Raw genomic sequence first — 25209 nt, forward strand, 5'->3', positions numbered from 1 at the left:
ACAAACACGGACGTATAAGGTTTTGTTTGAGTCCCTGTATTCAGTTTTGGGGGGCATATTCCTAGGAGTGGAATTGCTGGGTCATGTGGCCGTTTGTTTAGCTTTTTAAGGAACCACCAAACTATTTTCCACAGAAGGGCCACGAGTTATTTGGTTTTGAGCTCCCAGAGGAGGGGGTGGACAGCAAGTAGGGAAGGAGGTGGGGGCTTGTTTGGGCAGACCTATGGGCAACAGCCGAGTTTCAGAGTGGCATCTGGCTTCCAAACCAGAGACCAGACTGGCTTAGTGAGGGACAAAGTGTGGGAATGAGGGAGACCACCAGGGGCTCCCCAAGCTGATGTCCACGGCCCTGGCCTCCCAGTGCCCTGAGTTCTCTCCTCCTGCCCACTGGCCGCCAGCCCCTTTCTTGAGACGAACAAGTCAGTGTTTTTCCAGGGCAGCCAAGCACCCACAGCCAGCTGGGAAAGTCCCCGTGTGGCGCGAGCCCACAGCACGTGCTGCAAGCTGGGCCCCCCGGCGACACTCAATCCCCAAGGCCTGCCCGCCCCACTCACTAATCTGGCCAAGACCCCCCTGGGTCTCCCACGGCACAATGGGCAGAAATGCCCGAGGCTGGCATGGAAGAAGAGCCTCTGGGCGGGCTGGGCTGGGAGCGGGCTGGAATCTGGGGAATTCAGCCCAAAGTAATTGTAGATGCTCAGAAAACCGACCCAGGGAACTGAGATGGATGGGAACCAGCCTCCAGGCCTCGGGACAGAGCCCGCTTTGGATCCCAGATGCTAAAAGCAAGCTCCCCGCTCCCAAATTCTTCCAGCAGTCTCCAGGCTGCAGAGCCCCCCACTGCTTGGGGTAAGAACCCTGTTGGGGGTAGGAGCTTGGACAAATGGGTTCTGAATGGGGGGACCCCAGGGGACTGAGGATGGACCCCAGGGGCCGAAACAGATCATTGCAGCCCTGGTCTCCTGCCTCCAGGCAGACTCCCAGCCCCCGCCAGCACCCAGGTCTGACCATGTCACTCCCCTGCTCAAAGCCCATCCATAGCTCCCCAGACTCCTTGGTGTAGAATCAGAGGCCTCCCGGGATCTGGCCTCTGACCACCCTGCCACCTTTGCCTGTGCTGGTCCCTCTGCCTGGGATGCCGCTCGTTCTCCCTTTTTCTGTCCGGCAAACTCTACCTGCCTTGTGCCCAAGCGCAAGTCCCCTGAGCTCAAACCCCTTGGTCCCCAGGCACGGAGGAAGCACACGGTGGGCACCTGTCTCTCGAGTACCACCCTCACCACTGGGCTCTCACCATGGCCCTTTCCACAGCCTTCCCAGCAGACCACAAGCACCTGAGGGCAGGGCCAGGTCCCAACTAAATCTGGGGTTCCCGGGGCTGCCCCCTGTAGCTGCCCATGACCGTTCGTGGAATTGCTGAACAAATGAGTAAATACTCAAAGATAATGTCTGAAAGAGCTCCTGCCTCTTAATAACAAAAAGATAATCAATTTAAACATGGTCAAAGGACTTGAATAGGTATTTCTCCAAAGAGCCGTAAATGGCCAATGAGCAAGTGAAAAGATCCTAAATTCACTCATGAGGGAAACGCAAATCGAAACCAGTGAGGTGCCACCTCACACCTGCTAAGACGCCCCTGGTCAAAACAAGAGAAAGTGCCAGGTGTTGGCAGGCTGTGCGGAAATCGGAGCCCTCATGCATCGCCAACAGGAATGCGGGCAGCCACCACGGATGACAGTCAGGAAGTTCCTCAAAAAGTGAAACAGAATTACCACAGGTCCCAGCAATTCCACTCCTTGGTCTATGCCAGAACTGAAGACAGGTATTCAAACAAAGACTGTCCACAAGAGCCAGAAGGAGCAAAGACCCCGGATGTCCACCAGGGGCTGAATGGGCAGACAGACTGTGGTCTATCCATATGGTGGAATGCTACTTGGTCATAAGCAGGAATGAAGTATGGATCATGCTCCATGGAGGAACCTCAAAACTAGTACTCTGAGTACACAGACACACAGACCACACATTGTATGATGGCATTTGCATGAAGTGTCCGGCAAAGGACAGAAAGTGGACCCGCGGTCACCTGGGGCTGCAGGGAGGAGGCACGGGGAGCGCTGGCTTGGCAGGTGTGATGACAAAGTTATGGAGCCCAATAGAGGTGATCGGGCATGCACTTATACACCTCTGAGTGACACACTTTCAAATGGTTAAAGTGGCAAATTTTATGTGTATTTTAAACACAATTTTTATTTTATTTATTTTTTTTAAAAGATTTTATTTATTTATTTGAGAGAGAGAATGAGAAAGAGAGCACATGAGAGGGGGGAGGGTCTGAGGGAGAAGCAGACTCCCTGCCGAGCAGGGAGCCCGATGCGGGACTCGATCCCGGGACTCCAGGATCATGACCTGAGCCGAAGGCAGTCGCTTAACCAACTGAGCCACCCAGGCGCCCTAAACACAATTTTTAAAAAGTCTATCTAGACACAGGACTTCTGCACCCTTGGACATCGGTGGGATAGGTAGGAGGGGGCAAGAGGGGCCTTGCCCGGCTGATCCCCGCTTGTATGCTTCCCAGGACATGTGAGGCTGATGGAGCAGGGGGCATGGGAGCCCCCAGCCGGCCCCCAGCAGCCAGTGCGCGGGTCAAAGGTGAAGTAAAGGCATCGGAGAAGACAGTCACACAGTATTTTGTGCCAGGAACATAAATACTGAGAAATGGCTGCTAATTCAGAAGTCATTTTGAAATTGTCTCCCTTAGAATGTGGGGGTTTATCCACTCACAAAATTAAATGCACCCATTCTGAACACGGGCCTCTGCTGGGTCTCAGTCCTCTCTCCTTACATCCCCATGTTGTAGCTGTGCAGACTGCAGCTCAGAGAGGCGAGGGGACGTGCCTGAGGCTGCACAGCCAGGCTCAGAGCCCGGTCTCTGATTCCAGAACTCAGGCAGAGGCAGCGTGGTGCCCCATAGCAGGGGCATACCAAGCACGAGAGCCTAGAGCGGGAAACAATGCCCACTTTTTAGTCTCGAAACACAGCTTTAAATCTTTCTCTTGCTTAAAATCCTCCAAGGTCACTCATGAATTCAGTTCCGGGTTGATGGACAGCTTCCACTGCTGGAGTTTGAGGTCTCAGCCACCCTGCCCCTTCCCTCCCCTACAGCCCACACGTTCGCAGCGAGTCTGCCCTCCCTGAGAAGGCATGGCCCTGCCAGCCACACCCCTAGCCTTGGCCACACTGTTTCTTCCACCTGGAGGGTTAGGCGGGGGCTGCAGTTATGGGAATCCTCGTTAGGGAATCCGCCAGAGTGGAAAGGGGCAAAAATACATGGTAACTTGAAATTGGTGATCTGGAGGAGGGGCAAGGAGGGTGGAAGCATGGGGGGGAGGGGAAAGGGGACATGGTGGGAGGGGGAGGAGTGGGGAGCAGGGAGGAGTGGAGGAGGGGCGAGGAGCAGCAGGGGAGGAGGGCGAGTGCAGGCTGCGTCCTGGAATAATTGGCAGTTTGGGAGTGAGGGCATGCTGTGGGCATCTCAGCAAGCCGCCCGCAGGGTGGGCCTGGCTCTCACCCCCCAGCAGCAAGATCGCCCCGGGTGGCTTCTCGGCCCACAGCTGCCCACCCAGGTGCCCCCGGGAGAGCTAGCAGGGAGGTTCTGAGTGGCCCTGAGCACACAGAGGCCGGGCTGGCCCCTCCGGTTTCAGTCGCTGACTTTTTCCGTGGAAAATTCTGCTCCAGACTCATCTCCTTGCACTATTCGGGAGCCTCGGGACAAAGGTAAGATGCCAGGAGGAGCGGGCAAAGCTGAAAGTCTGGAACTGTTCCTCAGCCCCGGCCTGGGCCAGCCCCACAAAGGGAGCCTGCAGGACAAGGGGCTTCTTCCTTGTCCCCGGGGACTGCAGGCGGGCCTCTGATCTCCAACCAGAGGTGCCGAAGCCGGCAGAGGACCCGCAGGGATGCGCTTCCCTGTTGTTTCCTGGCACTGGGCACGGGGTGCCAGCAGGGCCTGCCGAGGGACAAGACAAAGGGCTTCCTACCTGCCAGAGGTCCCAAGGGGTCAGGGCTGCCTCTAGGACTAGGGGATGCCGGAGGGTGAGGGGCGAGGTGACCACTGCCAGGCGACAGATGGTGCAGAAGAGGCCAGGAGGGTGGGACGCTTGCTATGACATTAGCCGGGTACCACGTCACCCACCGGGCAGCCCTGTGGGGCCGAGGGCGGGAACGTGAGTGAGACCTTTGGTCAGTTGCTTAAACTTTCTGTGTCTCGGCTTCCACATCCGCGGATTGGGACTTCTGATAACACTGGCCCATCGGGGCTGCTGGGAGGAGTACGTGATGCGGGCCGATGATGAGAGGTCACGGACGTTGGGCATTATTAACCCTCACTGGGGCCCCATCCCTGACCTCCATTCACTGAGCCCCCAGGATGCAGTCCCTTGTGGGAATCAGGGACCAGCTGTGCTTATCGCGAGAACCAGCGGGGTCCACACCCACCACTGCACCCACCACGATTGGGTTCATTCCTGGACCGGCCCTTCCCTCTGACGCAGCAGGTTCAGCCCGGGGTCTAGACACCCCGGGGCAGCTGGTGCTCACATTCGCCACAGGGCCTGCACAGGCCTCTCCAGCCCAAGCTGGGACAACTGCTCAGCAGGAGGATGACAGAGCTGACATTCACACGGCGGGAGGCTACGAACAGCTTACGTGTGACAACAGGAGTGACTCTCCCCCACTGCCGAGCGGAAGAGCCAGAAGTCAGAAGTTACCCTGAGCTCGGAGGCACGGACGGGGAGGGGGCCCGAGGGAGCCTGCTGGGTTCCAGATTGTTCTCTAGCCCAAGCTGAGAAATGGTTTACGTGAGTGCCCACACACGTAAAAACGCATCAAGCTGTCCACTCGAGATTTCTGTACTTTATGTAAGTTACATCTCAACAAGAAAGCAAAATTTTGCAATACAAAACGTCATAGGGCTGGCAAAATCAGAATGAAAACTCTCGCGTTTTCTTATAAAAGTTAAAATAAAGAAAATACACTTAAGACATACAATATGAATGTTAACAGTCATCCCCTCGTGCCTTGTCAGTGTGTGCGGACCTTGCGGCAGGTGCTGGTGGAGGGCCACTGTGAGCTGGGCCAGCCGCCCCCTGCAGGCAGCGCCGGGCTGGGCCAGAGTGCAGCCCAAATCTGGTTAAGACCTCATCTAGGTCAAGCCCCACTCTGGCCAAGGGGCAGCCCCCCTCCACCGACTTCCTTGGGGAACAATATCTGGGTCACCTCACAGTCAGGGACCCTGAGGCTCAGCGAGAAGAAAGATGGGGGAGCCAGTGTCCCCCCTATGCCTAGGACTAGAGCCATCCTATCCTCCCCCCTCCACACAGGACAGCCCTGCTTCACTCAGGAGGTCACGACCCTGCAAATCCTGTCCCAGGAGCCAAATCCCTCACGCCGCCATTCAGAGTTAGTGCCTCAAGGCAGAGTGAACACCTACCATGTGCTGGATTCTGGGATAAGAGCTTCCCTCAGGGGGAAGGTGTTTTATTATTGTTACTATTATCGTTGTTGTTGTTGTTGTTGTTGTTGTTATTACTCTATTGCTCCCTCAGAATAGGAACCAGAGGTCCAGAAAGGCCCAGCCACTTGCTGAGTAGCTCAGGGAGGGAGGGTAGGGAACAGGGTTTGGGACCCACACTTCCTGCCCCCCAGACAGCTCTGTGCCTCCTCATCCCTGTCCCTGATGGGGATGTCCCTTATGTAACTTACATAAAGTACAGGATGTCCCAAAGATAATTAGGGGGTGCTCACTTGTTTACCTGGAGAGCCATCCTCCCCCACTGGTCCTCAGGGAGGGCAGGAGGCTGCACTGGAGGCCAACCTACACTGGGGAGCCTTCACCAAGTGGTTCCTGAAGGAGGACCCCAATTCATGCCAGGCGCTGAGTCACGAACTCTCTCCAAACAGTCCAGCCCCCCGCCCTGTTGCTGGCCCCAGGATGGCAGGGGCCTTGTCTCATCCCCCACTGCGCACCGCACTGGGCACCGACCCTCAGTGGTCATCACGGAACGAGTGAATGAGAGAAGGCCAGAGTGAATGAGTGGAATGCACGAATGGAAGCCTTCACACCTGCTGAGGGGACCCCTTCCAGGGACAGTGACCCCAGCTGGCACAGGGAGCAAGATGCAGCTGAGACATCCTCAGTGGGGCGGGGGGCTGCAGGCTGGGCGGGCAGGTGGCTGGGGCACTCATAGCATACCCCTGCTTTCACTTAGACTGCTACAGGTTGATTAAAAATTAGCTTTTATTGCCATTTTACGTGTGATTGAGAAAACGTCAGCCTTCCATATGAAGGCCTAGCACATCAAGTCGTGGGAGGTGGGCAGAGTGGGTCCAGGGCCTGTGGGGATAAGGCCACCCCGAGGTGGCCCTCAAAGGGCTTTGATCCATTGGCATTACCAGGGACTGGACAAGTTGTGCCTTTTTTATTTAAAGAGCCAGAGAGAAATGCTGTCATCGCAAGCCCAGGACCACGTGGCAGACCAGCTTCTCAGACCCCGAGGAAGCCCCATGCCATCTGATCTGTGCACAGGGCCCTAAAACTATGGGCACTGATGTGGCCTGTGTCCTGAGGAGGCCGCAGGACCCAGGCAACTCCACCTCAGTATCCCGTTTCTCTTTACAAATTCCCCAGCAACCGACCCCACAAACCACAGCCCAGGATAGAGATGTCCCAGTAGAGGGGGAATGCCCCCCCCACATCAGGGCCCCCTACCCAGCCCAGCCCGAGCTCCTCTTCTGCACCTACTCTTTGGACCGAACACCAGCTGTAATGCAGTCCGCCCCCGCTCCCAGGTTTCTGGGTTGGGGCAGCCCCTGCCCCGAACCAACCACAGAATCCTGGGAATGTTCCTAAGGCTAGGACCGGGACAGCCCTCCATGGGGGAGACGCAGTATCCAAGTGCTTCCCAGAACTCAGACCTCATGACGGAGCCTGCTGGACCTCAACATCCCAGCCCCCTCCCCCACAAGCCACAGGAACCAGAGGGGGGCCACCAGGGGACATCTGCCCCTTCCTGGGTCCCCCTCCCCCTGCTCAGGTGGCGAGTACCACTTCTAGGAAGGTCAGCGGTGATGAGAAAGGGCTTCCCCACGGGCAGCCCACCCTCCTCCTCTGCCCTCTGGGCCACCGACCTCCCTGCCCCGCATAGCTGGACAGCAGCCCCGGAGCCTGAGCCGGGCCTCCCAGCCCTGAGCTGTCAGGGATGTGCGTGTCAGCCATGAGGTCAGCCCCAGGCACCCCCTTATTGCTCCTCCTCCATCACTCCGCCCTTGCACCTTCGTTCTCCTTCCAGACCCACTGACCTCCCCACGGCCGAGCCCCTCCTCCTGGAGACCTTTTCACCCACCTGCCCCCCAAGGGGCCAGGACTCTGTGCTTGACCCCCTCAGGCCTTTCTAAAGCCATTTGGGGTAAGGTTTATCCACCCCCACAAGCTATGAGCTCCCCAGGGCAGGGATCCCCAACACAGCCCAGCACCCACCCCAGCCCTGAGCTGGCCTTGGACGTGAACTCCCACCCCAGCCCCAGCTCCCAGGGAGGTGGGGACAGGCTGGTCGGGCCTGGGCCAGATCCCCTGTCTCCCTCTGGGGCCCCATCCCTGGCCCTGGCCCCGGCTGCCCAGCTGCCCAGAGCTCCTACAGCCCACGCTCCTGGCCCCGGGCGCTTTATAATTCTTCCTTCTCGGGCATCCTCCGGCAAAATATTTGAAGAATGTTCTAATTATCTGCGATCAGCCAGGGAGGCGGGCCTGGGTCCACTTGTCCAGGAAGTAACCCGGCAAATACCTGGGAAGATGGCAGCTGGCCCCCACGCCCACCCACCCCACGTCCCCCCCGCCAGCTTCTCTGTCAGATGGGCAGGGGTCAGCCCAGAACTTCCCAGCCACAGGTGGGCCGGAAGAGGCTCTTCTCCTGCTCTGGAGCCGGTAGGAGTCACGTGGGGCCGCAGCTGGTGGCAGCCTCAGTCCTCCTGCCTGTCAAATGGGGATAAGAATGTCTTCCAGGTCTGGGGTCACTCTGCAGACCGCTCAAGCCACCAGCACAGTGCCAGAACTTGGCACCAGCGGGGTCCCCACAGCCTTCCTCTGTGGGGTGGAACAGGATGACACAGAACAGATGGGGCAGAGCTGGACACGGCCACTGCAAAGGCCCGGGGGCATTCAGCCCACCTGTCCTCCTGGTGTTCCTTAAGTCTGCTCACCTCCCTCCCCTGCTGGGGCTCTCGGTCCTGTTCAGTGGGCAGCATGGGGCCTGGGGACATCCCCATACCTTGGGAAGGCCGCCCTTACGGTCTGTTCCGAGCCTCAGTCTTCCCATCTGAAAATAGGGACGATCAGCCCTGTTTGGGCCAGTGGCTTCTCCCCCTACTGGCCTGGGCAGGAAGAACTTGGAAGGGGTGGGAGGATGCCCTGCAGGGGAGGGACAAGCCAAAATGACCCCCCTTCCTGAGTGGCATCCCCCACCCTGCCCCACCCCCCCACCCCTGCCCCTCAGCTCCTCAGGGTGGACCTTGCCAGCCTCACTTTACGGATGAGGAACGGGGCTCCCAGAGAACACCCAGAGGGAGCCGCATGGGTGGTGGGCAGGGGTTCCCCAGTGGAGGTGCAGAGAGAGGGTGGAGGCAGGAAGGGGCCGAGCTGGCAAATGAAGCCATCCCTCTACCCCTCCCTGCCCTGCCCAGGCCTCAGTTTCCCATCTGCCTGTGTAGTGAGGGACCAAAGCCATACCTGTGGCTGTATCCTAAAGAGGGTTCTCGGGGCTTGGGGTCCTGTGTTCGAGGTCTGCTCGGCCGCTGACTCTCACTGGCCTCAGTTTGCCCATCTGCCCAATGGGGAGAAGAGCCCCTGCTCGCGGGTGGGGCTCCTGTAGGCTGGCTCCCTCCACCATGGGTCCTCCCTGCTGCAATCTTTCCAGCCCACTGCCCCGCTCAGCTCACTGCCCGCAGTGTTCCCAGGGAAGAGAGCGGAGCGTCCGCCTGCTCCCTCGCGCCCCCGGCGGGCGGGCAACCGCCCGCCCTCCCCACATAGCTGGCATTCCTGGCCTGGCATTCTGGGACCCCACCCTGGAGGGAAACCAAGCACTCCTGGGAGAAAGCAGGAGCGGACCCCAGTGGACAGGGGTCTTGGGCAAGGCTGAGGCTGCTAGAGGTGGGCAAGCACACCCAGGGGGGCACGGGGAGCTGCAGATGAGGGGGCATGGGGTCCAGAGGGTCCATCCAGCCCCCACATCTGTTAAGTCAGTGAAACCAGAACCTCATCCGCTCCCTGTGACCACAAAACCCCAGGCCATTGACCTCTGACCTCAGAACCTTCCAGGCCTCTGTTGGGCATCCAGGGCCCATCATGACACTCCTGGCTTCAGGCCACACTGACCAGCAAGGAGAGAGGTGCCCAGACCCCTCCAGCAACCGGGCAGGATTCCAGGCCCAGCATGGTGCCTCTTCCTCCGAAAAGCCTGCCCCTGGCCTCCCCTTCTGTCCTCCCTCCCAGCATGGTCACAGCTAAGCCAGTCTCCTGAGGAGGCTGCCGGGGGCTGAGGTTCAGCCATACCTGTCTGGCCAGGCCATGAACATACTTCCTGCGATTTCTGTGGACCTTCCCAGAATTACCCCCGGCCTTTCTCCTCACTTCCCGTGGTTCAGGGGCGGACACTGACACCTCAAGGTGCATGAAAATTGAGGCCACATAGGGCATGTGACCCCTAGACCTGGCCTCGGTCTAGGCCCTAATGCCCCAGATCTGTCACACCGGGGCACCCTGCAGGCCTGGGTGACCAGGATGTCAACCTGAAACCTCAGGACAGAGGGATGGACAGACAGGCGAGGGGAACAGGTGGGAGGAAGCTGGCAGGGCATCTGGCCCATGGCCAGGCTGGGAGTCTGGGCGCCTGATGGGTCGGCCAACACCTCAGCCTTCCGGGCTACTCTGGACATGGTCTGAGCAGAGGGTTTGGGGGCTGAGTCCCTGTAGGCAGAGGACACCGGGCCATCACCTAGTGCAGAGTGCAGAGCAGGGCTGAGTTCCCAATCCCGGGACCCGGCCTCAGGCCAGCATCCTGGGGCACCCCTTTCTAGGAATGGATGAAGGCGGGGGCCTGCCTCGGCCACGGGGCACCTCAGAGCAGAGCCCAGCCCCACCCAGGCTCTCCCCAGCTCTCCAGCCCTGCCCCCTGCTCTTACCAAACCTGGGGACCGCTCTGGGCCAGAGCACCCTGGGCAAGCCTCCTTCACCACCCACCTCACTTTTTAAGAATCCCACTGCTCCGTCTGAGAATTCCTGGGCCACCAGGGCACCCCAGCCAACTGCCTCGGCTTGGATGCTTTATGGGACAGGGTGCTCACTCCCCCCCCCCGCCAGGAGCAGCCCACTCCGCCCTTCATTAGGCTTGGCTGTGATGAGCCACATGATGTGGTGAGCACTTCTGGGGGCTTGCACCTTCAGAACCCCTCCCTGGGCTCAGCAATCCCCCTTCCCACCCCATGCCGTCACTAAGTGGCCTGGAGTACTGAGCACCACCCCTGCCTTCCGCAGCCAGCCTCCACCTCTCGTCCAAGGCCACACAGACACCTGGCAGGGATTAGGTATCAGCGCCAAGAGCAGGACCCAGCCCTGTGGCTTTTCTCCCCACTTCTGGGCTCTCTGCCCCAGGCCCTAAGGACCTGTTTCCTCAGCCTCCCCTCTTCCTCCCCTCCTCCTCCCCCTGCAGGAATTTCCACCTCTGAAGGAAGGCAGTGAGAGGGAGCCAGGGGTCGCTCTGGGCTCACACTCAGACTCGCCTGGAACCGCCGGCTCTCCCCACCCCTCTAGAAGGGGCTGGCAAACAACTGGTGGCCCAGGTCCCCTGGGGCAGACGCTGGGCAGCAAGGAGGATGTCCCCAGCAATGCAATCATCACACCTCACTCCCTGCCTCTTGGCTCTTGGGGCTGCCGTTAGGAGATAATGGAAGGGGGGTGGGGGGGTCCACCCTCCAACCTCCAGGAGCCACGGCCTGGAGTGAAGCCCTGCCTGATCACATGGCCAGGCAGGCAGGGTCTGCGACAGAAGACACACAGGAGCCCCGGGGCAGCTCTCAGCCCTCTGCCCAGCACGCCTCCCCAGACAATGACCAACAGCAGGCTTGACCTGGCATTCCTTGGGGTCCCCCACGTCCTGTGCTCTAAGCTACTGGGCACAGAGTGAGCCACCAGAACCAGGCTGCTGACTCCGTGCCCCCCGGGCTCCCCGATGCGTACTCCTTGGCACTTCCTTGGCACCCCCCCCCCACAGGCTGGCTGCTGGTGCCCTAGCCTGTGCATGGGCGTAGGCATCGTGCTCCACCCCCGGGCAGTGCCACCAAGGGGGTGATGACTCTGCCGGGGCTGTGACGGGGGCTTGGTCCACAGGTGTGGCACTCGAGCGCACCGCGGGGCCTGCCACGGGTGGACGGCCCACAGGACGGGCCCCCAGGGAAGAAGGCGATGGCAGGTGATAGACGTGGGCTCCTTCCAAAGGGGGGCGTGTCCGCAGCACCTGGAAATTCCCGGTGCTCCCCGCCAGCAGTGAAGTCACCCTGGGAAGACCTGAGTCAAGGAGCCAGGAAGTCACCCAGCCCCCTAGCCCACCCTGTGCCCACCCATGCGCACTGGGGGCCCGCACACCTGGGGCCATCCACTGGGTAAGTGGGTCCTGACCAGGTCAACGGGCCTCGCTGGGACCCAGACACGGAGGCCGCCATCCGACCATCCAAGAGGGTGTTTACTGGGCACCAACTGAGCACCAAGTATTGCGCTGGGTGCTAGACGGTGGGGGGCGGGGGGGCAGGGAGGAGTGACCTACTTGCAGCTACTACCACAGGCCCGGCCTCCAAGGGTGCTGACGGCGCCCCCTCAGCCACACTGTGCCCCCCATCCACCCGGTGGGTCCTGCCTCAGGGAAGCCCGTCCCCTGGCCTCGGCCCCACCCGCATCAGACGTGGGCGGCGGGACCAGCCTCCTCCCCTCCCCGTTTCCCCTGCTCGGCGCACTCATACCCAGGGGCCCTCCTTAGCGCGGGTGAAGCAGCTCATCCCTGCCCTCCTTGAGACCCGGGCCTGGGGCTGCACTACCACCACTGTGAGCTCACCTCCCACTGCCCCAACCCGCTCCCCGGGCCCCCAGCCCACCCCACAGCTGCCCCTCGGCCAAGAACGCCACTCTCCCCAGCACATTCTTTAGGGCCCAGGTCGGAGGCCACCTTCTGTGAGGGGTCTCCCCTGATCCGCCCTCACTGCAGATGGGTCAGGCTCCTGCTCTGTAGGACCCCACAGGGCTTTGTGTACATGACGGGGGAGGAGGGGAGCTTCCCAGTTACACCCGCGGATGCCTTATTCGCCTGGCTCGGGGGTTGCAGTCGCTGCTAAGAAGGGCAAGCTCGGAGTAGTGTCCGGGCCTGGCAGGAAGGGGAGGCGGGGACAGAGGGGCCTGAAGCACCGAGACCCACCACCCACAGCGACAGGCCAAGGCAGAAACGCGGAGGGCTGCCCGAAGCCCGTGGTACGTCGCAAAACACCATGTGTACACATGCTGGCCCAACTTAGAAGCTCATGAGGGGCCAGTGGGGACTACCTTCTCTCTCTGTGCTCAAGCCGGTCTCAGGGCCCCTTGGGTTGGGGCCCAAGGCGGGGAGGGACCCTGGAGCAGAAATCTGAGGGCCTCTTGGTCCCTTCACACACCTGGAGGGAAAGGTGCCCCTCTGGTTCCAAGTCTAAACGTGGGGAGGTGGGGGCAGGGAAGAGAGAGAGACAGAGAGAGAGCCCTCGCTCAGAGCCTCATGACTCCTGGTCCCTAGACAATTCTAACCAGCCGGAGTAGTTGGTTTCTCTTACACACAGTGAATGAGAAGGCAGACAGGCCTGGGTTCGAACATGAGCTCAGCCACCTTGAGCGTGACCTAGGGAGTTACTGGGCGCTCTGCCCCTCACACTCCTCACTTCACCCGCCCCAAGTAGGGGGCCCCCCGCTTAGCTCCCCCTTTCAGGCAGCCAGGGAGGAAACAAATTCAGAGCAGACCCCAGCTGGTGTGCACCCCTCAGCCCCGTGACAGAAGGCCTCTGCAAGACGACCTGAGTTTTCCAGAGGTGGAACGCAGAGCCGTCAGGGTTCTGTCTGGTGGGCACGCAGTTCCTTCTGGAGGAACTCCCATTCAGAGGGGCTTTTCATCTGTTTGCCACTTGGGACAGTGAGGGCTGAAATCTCAGCTCTAGACCCCTCAGCATGGTGGCCTCCCGCACCCCGGCAGCCCCAAGGCCTGCTTTGGGAGGGCAAGCTGAGACACCGCCCACCCTTGTTCCACCCTTGTTCCTTCTCCCCGGGGCCCTGCTTATTCACAGCTCCCGCTGGGCACGCAGCAGGACTCCAGCACCCAGAGCACCTCTGGTCTGAGAGGCTGTGCAGGAGCGTCTGGACCAGGGGTGGCCTGGGGAGGGGGGGTGAGGTCTGAAAAGCGCTGGAGGCCCCCAGTCTGATCAGGATGGGACTGCCAGGGAATGCTGACTCAGGCCCTTCCGGACCACGGCTGATGCCTGGGGAGCTGCTTGCCGGTTCAGCTGGTGTCCTGTCCGTCCTGCTCCGGGCACCTCTCGCTTCGGGGTCTGCAGGAGGATGGCCAGTTGGCTGCATAGTTCTAGTGTGTTCCACTCACATCCTCCGACCGAGTGCTTCGTGGCGTCAGCAGTGCTCAGAATCTAACTGCTCCACCTCTGAGCCTGTGGGATGACCTTCCCGAGGCCTCTGCATCCCCTGTCACAGAGCGGGCCGACCATACCCCATGGCTGCCTTGCACAGAGGACCCGTGAGTGCTGGCTTCCTTCCAGGCAGGGCTCTTGCCCGGCATCGCTGGCCCTCAATCCTGCATCTGCTTGTATGCCTCCAGGGCTGGACGGCTCACCACCCCCTGCCAACCACGGGGCTGGCCCAGTGGCCCAGGCCTGGGGCTCCCCCCCAAGTCAGAGGCTGAGGACACCCCACGTTGAGGGCAGGACCGGGAGGGGGCCCGGGCAGGCTGAGCAGCTCTGTGATGGAGACAGGGAAGATGGAGAAGGGGAGGAGGGAGCGCACCTGTGCCCACCCCCACCCTGTTAGCCAGCCCAAGGGGAGGCCCCAGACCCTGCGCCAGGGAAGGAGGACAAACGGAGGTTTTGTCCTTGACCAGCGGGCGGCCCGCACCACACAATGACCCTTTCATCAGGCTGAGGGAGCCCTGGGTCGAGGTTTCATCTGACAAGAGAGAGCTCCCAGCCTCTTGTCCCTTGCTGGGGAAGTCGGGGCGGAGGGGGGGTGGGGGGGCGCGGAGCCCTATCTGAGCCAGACCCAGGGCCATGCAAAATGGAGGCTCCAGGGCAACTAGCTGAAGCCCCTCCATCTGCCCTGGGGCGGGGGGAGAGTTCCCGAGAGTTTAGGTGACTGGCCACGGGCCGCACAAAAAGGGGCCCTGTTCTGGGTACACCCCAAAACCCGAGCTGACGGAAGGTCTGGGTCTCTACAATCAAGACCTCCACCCCATCCCATTCCCTCCCCTGCCACCACCCTCGGGGTCTCGCCCAGGCTAGCCTGACAACAGAGCCTTGGCTCAGACCCCCAGCAGGAGTTCTGGGTTCCCCACAGGCCATGTGGCCCTGGCCCCTGCCCCCGCAGGCTGGCGTGAGGCTCTGGGGGACACGGTGTGTGATTTGCTGGGTCTGTGTCCACAGCGTCCCCAGAGGAGCCAAGTGTGGAAACACTGAGAAGTCAGGGCCTCAAAAATCGCTTCCTTTCACGGTGGTCTCCTCCCCGCAGAGCATCTCGCACCTGCCCGGATCACCCCTGGAGGCCCCAGGGGCCCAGGCACGCCTTTCTCTGTGGGACCACCGTAGGGCGTATTTCTTCCCAAAGGCAGTGGCAGAACTGGTTCCAGAGCCGGGACGGCCATTACCCTGGGTTCTGTGTGACCTCCAGAGGGCCTCTCTGCTCATCTAGGTGCCACCGCCTCTAGGAAGCCCTCTGAGACACCCCAGAGAGTTCAACACTCTCCCCGGAACAAATACAGCCACCAGTCCTCCCTCTGCGTCCCAGCTGCCCAGCCGCCCTGCGCCTAATGGCTGAGCGTGACCCCATCTCTCGAGCACCTACTGTATACCAAGAACCCGGCGGGGCATGTCTCTGCATTTGCTTGCCGAGTCCTCACGGCCACTCCAGAAGTTTGAGTCCCACTGGCCCTGGCCCCCCAGGGCACAGCCAGGTTACAGAATGCACCCAGGCAGCAAGAAGAGGAGCAGGGATGGGAACCCCAGAGCAGGGAGGACTCAAGGGAAACTCGGTCAGAAAATGAGCCTTTCCCCTGCGGGGCCTCAACACGGCTGCAGGGCACACATGAGCCTGGAGGAAGCACATGAGCGCCCACCGCCCCTCCTGGCCCTTCCTCCCCACACACACAGGGTCAAAAGTAATCTCCAGAGCGCACCAGCAGCCCTTCGATTAGCAGTTGATGAGCCGTGCCCACGTGGCAAAGGCCCCGGGAGCGCTTTGTGGCCGGAGAAACTCGATTTCTGCAGCCCAGGCCAGGGGTCCCGGGCAGGTCCCCGGTGCTAACCCCCTGGATACGTCACTGCACGGAGCCACACGTGCCTTGGAGTCCCGGAGGCTTGTGGGCCCAACATGCGCCTGCAGAGAGGAAGCATCTCCATCTCCCGACCACCAACCACCGATGAGGAGACTGGGGCCCAGAGAAGCCCCTGGACCCGCCCAAGGCCACACAGCAGGGCAACTCCCACACCTGGGCAGACGCAGCCTGCAGGCTGGGAGCTGCTCCTCCCGAGGGGAAACCAATGCACACTAAGCTGGGCGGCCCCGTTCTGCTGCCACACAGGCTCCGAGGCCAGGGGAGGGGGCCTGATTCAGCAATGCCCGCCCCCCGGGGTCGTGCCCACAGCGTTTCTGGGACTGCGGTTGGCACCACCATTAAAGCCACAGCGGTGGAGCCGGGAAGAGGCCCAGCCTTGGCAGGGCAGTGGTGAGCGCCCCCCAGCCCCCCCACAGCCAGGTGGTCGGTGAGTAACCGCCCCGTCACCCATGACTCACTCAGCTCCCCAGAGCGGGCGGTCACCATGAGAGGCTCGTACCGGAAGACCTGGGGGGATCATTGTAGCCAACCTCCACATCTGGGAGAGGGAGGCCAAGACGGGAAGGGACCTGCCCAGGACAGGAGACAGCCTGGTCCTGGCACGAGGCCCCCAGACCGGCTGACCAGCACCGCAGCCCTCTTCTTGACCTGCGGCCCCCCACCTGCCCTCTCTGGGGCCCTCGCTGACCCCCCACTGGCCGTGGAAGCTTCTGCCCTGACAACAGTGGTGCAGAGAAGGGTAAGGCTGGCCAGAGCTGCCTCACAAGGCCAGCCAAGCTCAGCATCAGGCGGGGGCTCAGGGCCCTTCCAGGCCAGCACACCCGTCCGACCCAATCAGTGGCAGGGGCCCAGGCATGCATCTGGGATTCGCTATGCACGGACCACAGCCCAAGACAGGGAGCTGGGAGAGCAGCCCAGATGAAAAGGGCAGGATCAATTGTCCACCAGTGTCTGTGATCCCAGCAGTGGGATGCCTTCTGGAAAGTTCTCTGAGGCAGAAAGAAGCCTCCGCCCAGGGCCCCTCCTGCCACTGGCATCCTCAGATCCCACAGGGCTGACCTGCCTAAGTATTCCCGGGGTAGTGAGGTGGGCTTACTGTTGACCCCCAACTGTTCTCAAAGCACTTTTGCACAGGCCGCCCCAGCTGCACCCGGGTATCAGGGCAGAGCCACCCACGAGGGTCTTCCCACCATTCTCACTGTCATCTGCAGCCCCGGGGCCCTGCTCCCACCGTGGCCTCCTCCAGGCCCAGCCAGCACTGTACCCACCAAACGGGGCAGGGGAAACCCCAGAGCTCCCTCTCTTGCTCCTGGGAGCAGCTAACTGAATTTCTCCCCAGGAAAGCCTGGCATCAGCACTTTCTCTCCCCGGGGCAGGGCCGGGGGGAGGGGGGCGCGGGGGGAGCTGATGGTCAGGCTGGGCTGGTGCTGGAGCAGGGGTCGCCGAAGGCAGGGCAGGGGGCAGAGTCTGCTTTGCTGCCCCCCACCACATACCCTGGACCTCCGCACTGGCCCAGGAACGTTTGGAAAACTATCGCCTTTGGAGAATTTTTCCCAACAAAGCTGTGGCAGTGAACACGCAGGGAGCGAGCCCATGTGGGCACAGATGGTAATCACTGCAGGCCTGGATTGGGGGAGCCAACCTGAAGGAAAACTTGGGGTCCACCCACTCATACTGGCCACCACCTGCCCCAGAGGTCCTCACTGCTGCCTTGGTCCCACTCTCTCCAGCTCCTGAGCCCCTTGCCCACCTCCTCCTCTCAGATTCTTACTCCAGACAACCCCCGGAGGACTCCTGGTTTCCTACCCCTGGACACCTCCCCATTAACGCCAAACCTCAGCCAGCTGGCTCCAAAAATGGTTTCTTAAGGCATAGTAGCTGCTGATTCTCTAGCTTAAGATTGAGATGCGGGGATTTTCAGGGGGAGGGGGAGGCTTCCCGACCTCTGACCTCTGAGAACTGGAGGCTGGGATTCCAAGGCCCCCTTGGTTGATCCATTTCCCAGGAGGGATGCCAGAAGCAGGACTTTCCTAGCCTGATTCCCCAAAGATCAGGCGGTCCCAAGCCAGCCCCTTTCCCTGCCTGGGGCGGCCTATCCCTCCCCCCCCCCACCTTCCCCAGGCGATGCCTCTGCAGCCGGGCTGCCCGCCGGGCCTGGAGCACTCTCTGCGCCTGGACCTTGTAATTATGTCCCACAGCCCGGGAAACCGCGGGCCTCGCAGCATCTGGCTGCGGTTGCGAACTTTTGTTTCAAGATGCGCGACTATTTATAGAAGGAAAACGGGTAGGATAGTAATTTCCTAGGAGCTGGAGGAGAAATTGGCTGCGCCTCTATTAAAAGGGGGTGGGGGCACGGCATTTATTAGGATTGCGGCCGCGCGGGAGGTGGGGGTGGCGCACGGAGCGGGAAGGCAGCGCCTGCCCCCTCTGGCCGCGTTAGGCGACCCCGGACGTGGCCCGCGTGCAAAGGAGGGGGAGGAGGAGGGGAGGAGAGAAGGGGAGGGAGAACTAGCTCTGAGGTTTAATCAGTAGCATCCAGCTTAAATTCCCCCAAACGGCGGTTCCATAAATCAAACTTCTTTTTAAATCGGAGGCCAGAGCATATGCGTCCCATTAGGAATCGGGCGAAGCCGCTGCCGCGCCGACGCGCCCCCTCGGCTCCCTGGGCCCGGCCCGGCCCTGCCTGGAGCTTCCCGGAGCCCGGTGGGCGCTGCCCGTCCCGACGCACACGCGCGCCCACGCTCCGCGCGCTGCCTCGGCCAGGACCCCAGGGCGCACCTCGGCCAGCCGCACGCGCGCTGCGCGTCCCCCTCGCCCCCAGGTGAGGAGTAGGCAGTAGCTGGGTCGGGCGGCTCAGCGCGGCGGGACGGCGCGAGAAGCCGCAGCCGCCACCGAGGACAGCTTGGGCGCTGTCTGGTGGGGCGCAGAGGGCACGTGTGCGCCGGTGTGTACGCGGGGGAGCGGGCGTGTGCGTGCGGCTCTCCCGAGGGCGGCCCCCGCGGGTCGACCCCGTGGATTTATAAAGGGAAGGGGATCCCGCTGGTCCGGGACTCCGGAGGGACCGCGCAGGGAATCCCCGCGCCGCCGCGCGCCCTCCCGCCCTCGCGCTCGGTGCGCACAGTCTGGTCCACCCGGGCAGTAGGGCCTCTGGCGGGCCACGCTCTCTCTGACCCCAAAACCGTAACTTCTCACTGCTGCAGCCGCCCCCCACGTCCTCCACCTCGGCGCCTTAGGCAGACGAGGAGACCCAAAGTCCCAGCCGACCGAGCGCGTCGGGCACCCGGTGCCCCGCCCAGGGACTCCGCTGCCGAGTTTCCTACCCGCCCGGCTCCTGCGCCGGAGGCCGAGGAGAGGGCTTCCTCCACCACCACCCCCTCCCCGCCCGCCCCGCGTGCGGCCCGCGGCACTCACAGGTAGCTGCCGCTGGACAGGATGAGAAAGATCTGCGGGCAGTACACGGAGAGGAGCGCGCCGCGCGGCGACAGCAGGAGCATGGTGGGCCGGCGCTCCTGGAAGGGCTTGGCGGGCCCGGCGGGCAGGACGCCTGGGCCAGCTGAGGCCGGGGTCTCCGCGGCCCTCCCCGAGGTGGGGCGGCGACACCAGGCGCTAGGGACCCGGGCGCGCGGGCCCCAGCGCAGTATTCGTCCGTGCCCCGCCGCCAGGGCCGAGCATCGCGCTGGGGCTTTGGCCGGGGCCGCGGCGGGCGCTGGGGCTGGAGTGTGGAGCGAGGGGACGGGCAGTGGGCAGCGGGTGCGCCTCGGCGGCTGTCTAGCCCTCCGTCCGTCGATCGGTCGGAACCGGCTCTGTCGCTCGCTCTGGCTCAAGTCTCCAAGTCTCTCGAGGCGCGCAGCTGCCATTGGACGGGCCGCCCCTACATCCGCCTCCTCTGCGGGCGGGTTTTTTAAAGGGGAGGCTGACCGGAGCGTGCGACAGGAGCCGCCCCCAGGGCTTGCCCAAACTGCCACGGCCCCTATCCCCCCACCTCCCCGCCCAACTTCAGCGAACCGCACGGCTCCGGCCTGCTCTGGAAGGTGCACCTGGGGGGAGGCACCGCCGCGTAACCGCGCGGGGGCGTGCGTTCCTCTTGGGGGGCTGTGCTCGGTAGTGTGTTCTCGTGTTCGCATGCATGTGCCTGCATGTGCCTGTGTGTGCCCGCGGGAGCGTGGGCGCGTCTGTGAGGGCGCAGGTGTGTGCGCACAGATGCGCTGTGTGTGCTGCCCTTCGGCTGCGCGCGCCCCTGGGTTTGGTTAGGCTGGCTGTGAGTCGCACACTCTCACCCTAACCAACCAGGCCCAGCCAGGCAGGGCTCACCTGTGCACATGCGCACTGGTGTCTCTGTAGGGTCCTGCCTCAGTGCCTCTTTCGAGAGGCAGTGAGAAGGCACCCCTAATTGGTTCACAGAGGCCCCCAACTTTGGCTTCCCCGTCTCACTTCTTTTGCTCTCCTTTGAGGGGTCGGTTGGGTTAGGTGTAGGGAGAAGCAGATTCACAAGGACACACTTCCTAAACAATCCTTCTTCTTCCAGTGATTTTTTTAAAGGCCAGAAACCCACCTCCTATTTTGAGGTTTTGAGTCCCACCTCCTATTGTCTGCCAAGCCTGGCTATATATGAATGATCTTCCAGATACAGTGTAGACCCTGTCAGCTGGGGCGAAAGCACAAGGCAGGGATGATGACAAGAGAGGTCTGTGAAGATATGGCCAGTGGTCCAGGGGTGGGGCATTTCCCATCTTCTAGACCTGGCATGCAGATTCATGCCCAGCAGCCGGAAGCAGGGGGCTGCCCCCTTCACCTTCACCCCACCGGATCCATCTGCCTCTCCCAGGGCAGGAATGGAGCAGGGCTGATCCTGGGACTTCGTAACCCCATTCCAGTGGGCAGAGGATGCCCGAATTCCAAGGGCTTGTCCCGGCCCTGGCTTGGCCTCCCTGAGGGCTGCAGCCTGGAGCCTGCTCAGTCCAAAAGTGAGGAACTGTGACTCCCCAAAGCCATCTGTTTTGAAATTGCTCAAAATCCAAGGCAAACTGACTCTTGAGACCCTGATCCCCAAAGGGATTGTAAGGCCGGAGTTCTCCAACCCTGCTGGTCTGGGAGCTTCCCCCAGGGGCTACACGTCTGTGTGGTGGCTGCGTGTGCACGAGTGGGGGAGGTTCCCAATGCACATTCATAAACGTGCACACACTGGTTTAGGTTGGGGGAGGGCATGATCATGGAATATCCCCCCAGGGCATGCAATCTCTGACGTTGGCTTGGAACGTCTATGGCCCTAAAATCCACTACCTGGAGGAGTCCCCAGGGTGCTGATACTGAGGTCATTAACAGTGAGGAAAGCTTGGCTGTGCTCACAGGTGTTTATTGGGCCCCCCTCCCCCCATGGTGCAGGCACCCAGGACGAATCTTCACAGTACCCGGTGAAGGACATGCTACTGTGATCCCACTTCCCGGATGAGGGAGGCAGCCTGGGAGATTAAAGCCTCCAGCCAAAGCCACCAATGAGGAGTGAGGGGGAGGAATGAACCCCAAACCTCATCTTTACTGCACTGGACTCCCAAGTCATTAACCCCTCGGGTCATATCTGGGTCCAGCTCCCCCCTCCTCCCTGCCTTGTGCGGCCAAGATGGCTTTACTATAAAGAAAGCAAGACCCCTGCTCCAAGGTGGGCAGGCAGGTAGCGGCCGAGGCTCAGCCCCCTCCCCTTAGCAGATCCCGTGGTGGCTCCCTGGTTTTCCCGGATGTGGTTCCACAGGGTGTTTGGAGATCAGGTTTTCTCCTCTCCCCCCAGGAGTGTGTGTTTTAGGGGGCACAGCGGGGTCAGGGGGAGCTTCCCACACCAGGACTCCTGAGTGGAGGCAGAAGGCAGCCCACTCCCAGAGAGGCAGGCACACAGGCCGGGTCTCACTCACTGGTCTCTCTCTACTCAGACACGGGCCACCACCCTGTTTAGGATGGCCAGAGCCGCAGTCCCATTTACAGAGGGGAGAGGGAAGCTGCCTTGTGTCCGGAGGTCGGTAGGTCCATCATGTAGGCCTCTGAGCCCTGCAACCAGCACTGGGAGCCCAGGTTGGGCACCACCTCGAGCTCCTTTTGCTGCCTGGGGTGGGGAGGGAAAGGTCATAGAGCACTTCCCACAGGCTGGGGGGGCGGGGTGGGGGGGGTGTTCTTTTGGATGACTCCTGTTGAGAAACTGGTGCTGGTGCTAGGAGGAGAGGTCAGCGGTGGAGGCCAGAGCCAGTCCTAGCTCTGCCTATTACTCTCGGAGACAAGTGATTTGGCCTCCCTTGCTCAGTTTCCTGATCCTTAAAACGCGGACCTAAATCTAGGATGGCCAGGAGCAGACAAAGCCTTAGTGTGGAGAACCAGAGGGAGCCTCATTAGGGGCTGCCCATTACTTTGGGGGGTACAGCGAGAGGAACTGCAGGGGCTGCAGATCCAAAACAGTGCCTCCCTCCCAACCCCCACCCCCTGGCGGACTCAGTGCAGGCACCCTCACCTCCGTAGACAAACACCCAGGGACACAGCCTGCACAGACCCACAATAAACAGAACCACCAGCAGCGGTAGGCATGCCAGCCCGGGCCTGCAGAACTGAGTCTAGGACAGGGTCTTCCAGCCCTGCCTCTGGAGCCCCCGGCCTCAGTTTCCCCATCTATAAAATGGCGGAGGGGGCGACAGAAGGACCGGCGATAGACGAGATGATTATCAGGTGGTGCTTCTACCTCTCAGCCTGGGAAACCGCGTCTCCGTCTCCCGCCGGACTGTTCACCGGCTCTGCTCTGGCCAGGGCCCGGCCTGCCTCCTGGCCCCGGCGGCGCACAGTAGGGGCGCAAGGCGCGGCAGGGCCCGCGGCCGTGGGCGCCCCCGAGCGACGTGCACCGCACCCCCTCACGGTCACATCGGCCCCCCCACCCCCACTTTGAGCAAGGCCGAGACAGAGTCTGTCTAAAGGAGATCGCAGCTCAACAGGTAAGGACTCGGCTGGGTTCAGGAATGTGGAAATACGACTCGGAGCAGCAACTGCAGCGAGCAGCGAGCGCGGCCCGCCGGGCGCCCGCCCGCCCGCCGGGCCGCGCGAGGGGGAGCGCAGCGAGAGGGGGCCGGGCCGAGGGCCCAGGGCGGGCGGGGGCGCGGGCCCCGGACCGAGCCCGAGGCGGCCGGGCCCGCCGCGCGGCCCATCCCGAGCCAGCCGGACGAGTTGTCAAGGCAATTTCAACACGTCCGGGTGATGGATAGGGTCGAAGGGCCCAGGCAGGTGCCCCGGCCTGCAGGCTCGCGGCCGGGGTGCTCGCTCCCCGCCCGCTCAGGCCTTCCCGGCCGCCCGACGCCCCCGGCTCCTGGCCCCGGCGCGCCCTCCAGACGGCGAGCGCTCGGCCCGGGCTCGGCGCCCAGCGCAGCCCGGGGGAGGGAAGGCGCGTCCCACCCCCAGGGCCTGGAGCCCAAACAGGTGAAAGTACGCGCCGGGCACGCTCGCCGCTACCCGCGAGCCTGGCCGCCGCCGTCTGCGCGCCCTGCTCTCCTTCCACCAGCCCTGTCCTCGGCGCACTTCGGCAGTACCTGCTGTTCGTGGGGCTTGGGGGCGTCTCTGCTGGGCCGGGGCGAGGGTCCGACACACAGGCCAGCCCCGGATCCCCAAGAGCCGCCTGTGCCCCCTCAGGCCCCACGTTTCTGCTGCGACCCTCTGGAACCGGTTCCTCCCGGCTGCCCCTACCCGGGGCTGCGGCCCCTACCCACGGGGATACTCACCCGAGCTTCACGTAGAGGACGCCAAAGCAGAGAAACACGTAGAAAATCCACTTGCGAAAGTTTCTGTGCATGATCCAGGGAGGGGGGCTGCGCCATAGACAGCGGCGGCCGGAGGGGACGCGCGGGCCGGGCAGGGAACTGGCAAGGGCAGGGGGCTTCGGTGGACCGCTCTCAGCCAGCGCTGCGGCTCGGGCGGCCGGCGACGCGCGGGCACTCAGCGCGCGCTGCCACCATGGTGAGCCCGGGGCGCCGCCGCCGCGTGCGCCTGGGTAGTGACCTGGGCCGGGAACCGCGACCTCGGAGCTGGGCTGAGAGATCGCTGGGCACGACGAGCGCCGGCGGGGGCCGGGCCGGAGCACTGCGGGCGGGCGGGTGCTGCCTCCACTGGGCGCAGCCGCCTGGGGCCGTGCGCGCCTCGCCGAGCGCCGCGGCGGCCAATGTGTCCGCACTTGTCCGCCTCCCCAGGTGACTCGCGGCCCCGGCAAGCGAGCTGCGAGAGAACGAGCGCGCCCCAGGTAGGAGGATCCGCCTCCCGCCCGCCCTCCTCGCTCGCCGCGCGCTCTCTCTCCCTCGCTCCCGGGCTCTCCCCTCCCTTTTCTCCTCCCTCCCCCGTGACACACAAACACATCCACCCCCCCCCCCCCCACACACACCCCTGCCCAGGCCCGCTTCCTTCCGATCAGCCTCCTGGGACTGGTCAGGGGGAGGGGGATTGGGTGCGGGGAGTTGGGGGGGCGGCCCGCAGGGGAGGGTGCGTCTCTGAAGAGACACCTGCGGTTGGGCTGGCCGCTCCTCTACGCCTGCAAGGGTGGGGGTGGGGTGCGGGAGAACGTCCGGTACAGGTGGTGGTGGACCCTCGGCTTCCAGTCTCTAGTGGGGGTGGGGGTGGCAGGGCAGAGACCACCCACCCCCATAGCCATTCTTGGCTCGCTTCCCCTCCCCCCACCAATTATACGCTTGGGGTCCTCCTGGGCCACACCCTTAACCCAAGTATCTGCTGCCTCCCTTGCAGACGTGGATCAGAGCCCTCCCCCAGCACCCAGGGTCACCCCCACCTGTGAGCACTGCTGCCAGAGAGACTACCTCAGAGGGGACAGGGAAGGGACAGACAGGCCTCACCTGATGCAGGCGGATGGCTCGCATGCCATCCTGCAGAAGCCATTGGACTAAGCACCATGATGGGGACGGATAGGAGGATGTTGAGGGCCCCCCTTGGCTTTGGGAGAAGCTCCCCCCCCAGGGGTTCCCTGCTTCGCCTCTTCCACTGCCTCTGCTCAGTCTCCTTGGCAGTTCCCCGGCTCAGTGTTCACGTTCAGAGCCCGGAGCGCGAGGTCTCCCCGGCCGGTGCCTCGCCCGCCCGGAGCGGTTCAGTTTGGCACAGCCCCTGGAAGCTCTGTCTGTCCTGAGGGGCAGGCCGGTGACCCGCCGCCTTACAGCCATCCTGGCCACGCTTCTCTGCTGTTCCGCGGGTTCACAGCCCTGGACGCCCTCAAGCCTGCCACTCTTGGGCGAGGGGATGGAACTGGGAGGTGCTTAATTGCCGAGGACCAGCCAGACCCGAGACTCGCTGGGGTGGGGTAGGGCGAGGGCAGTTGTTTCCAGCCACCCTGGGTCCCACCTAGCCAAGCCGGGGCAGGAGGACTCTAGCTCAGAACCCACCTACCCGCACCCCTGCAGTCCTGCTCAACTAAGTGCCCCATTCCCTCTTAATCATTTTCAATTCCCTAAACCTTTGCCAGGACCTCGGCGCAGGCCATTCCTCGGCCCCTGGATCCGAGGCCCGGTGGTGCCGCTCTACCGGGCCAGGTGGA

The 25209-nt window shown here is 62.6% G+C and overlaps 1 protein-coding gene across 2 annotated transcripts in view; it reads right to left on the reverse strand.

The window, feature by feature from the left end:
• WNT7B (Wnt family member 7B) overlaps positions 1-23563 on the reverse strand; it is a 47729-nt gene extending 24166 nt beyond the window's left edge. Inside the window, exon 1 of one of the 2 annotated variants that reach the window (XM_081819173.1) lies at positions 23399-23563. In XM_081819173.1, the coding sequence (XP_081675299.1) occupies positions 23399-23469 (71 nt within the window). In that variant the 5' untranslated portion in view covers positions 23470-23563. Of the gene's footprint in view, positions 1-19070; positions 19164-23398 lie in introns of those variants that run through there. The other variant, XM_081819172.1, reaches the window with a different exon arrangement.
• Between the last annotated feature and the right edge of the window lie 1646 nt (positions 23564-25209).

Source organism: Leptonychotes weddellii, chromosome 5 (genome assembly GCF_054177405.1).
Source record: "Leptonychotes weddellii isolate Sample4059 chromosome 5, ASM5417740v2, whole genome shotgun sequence".
NCBI classification, from domain to species: Eukaryota; Metazoa; Chordata; class Mammalia; order Carnivora; family Phocidae; genus Leptonychotes; species Leptonychotes weddellii.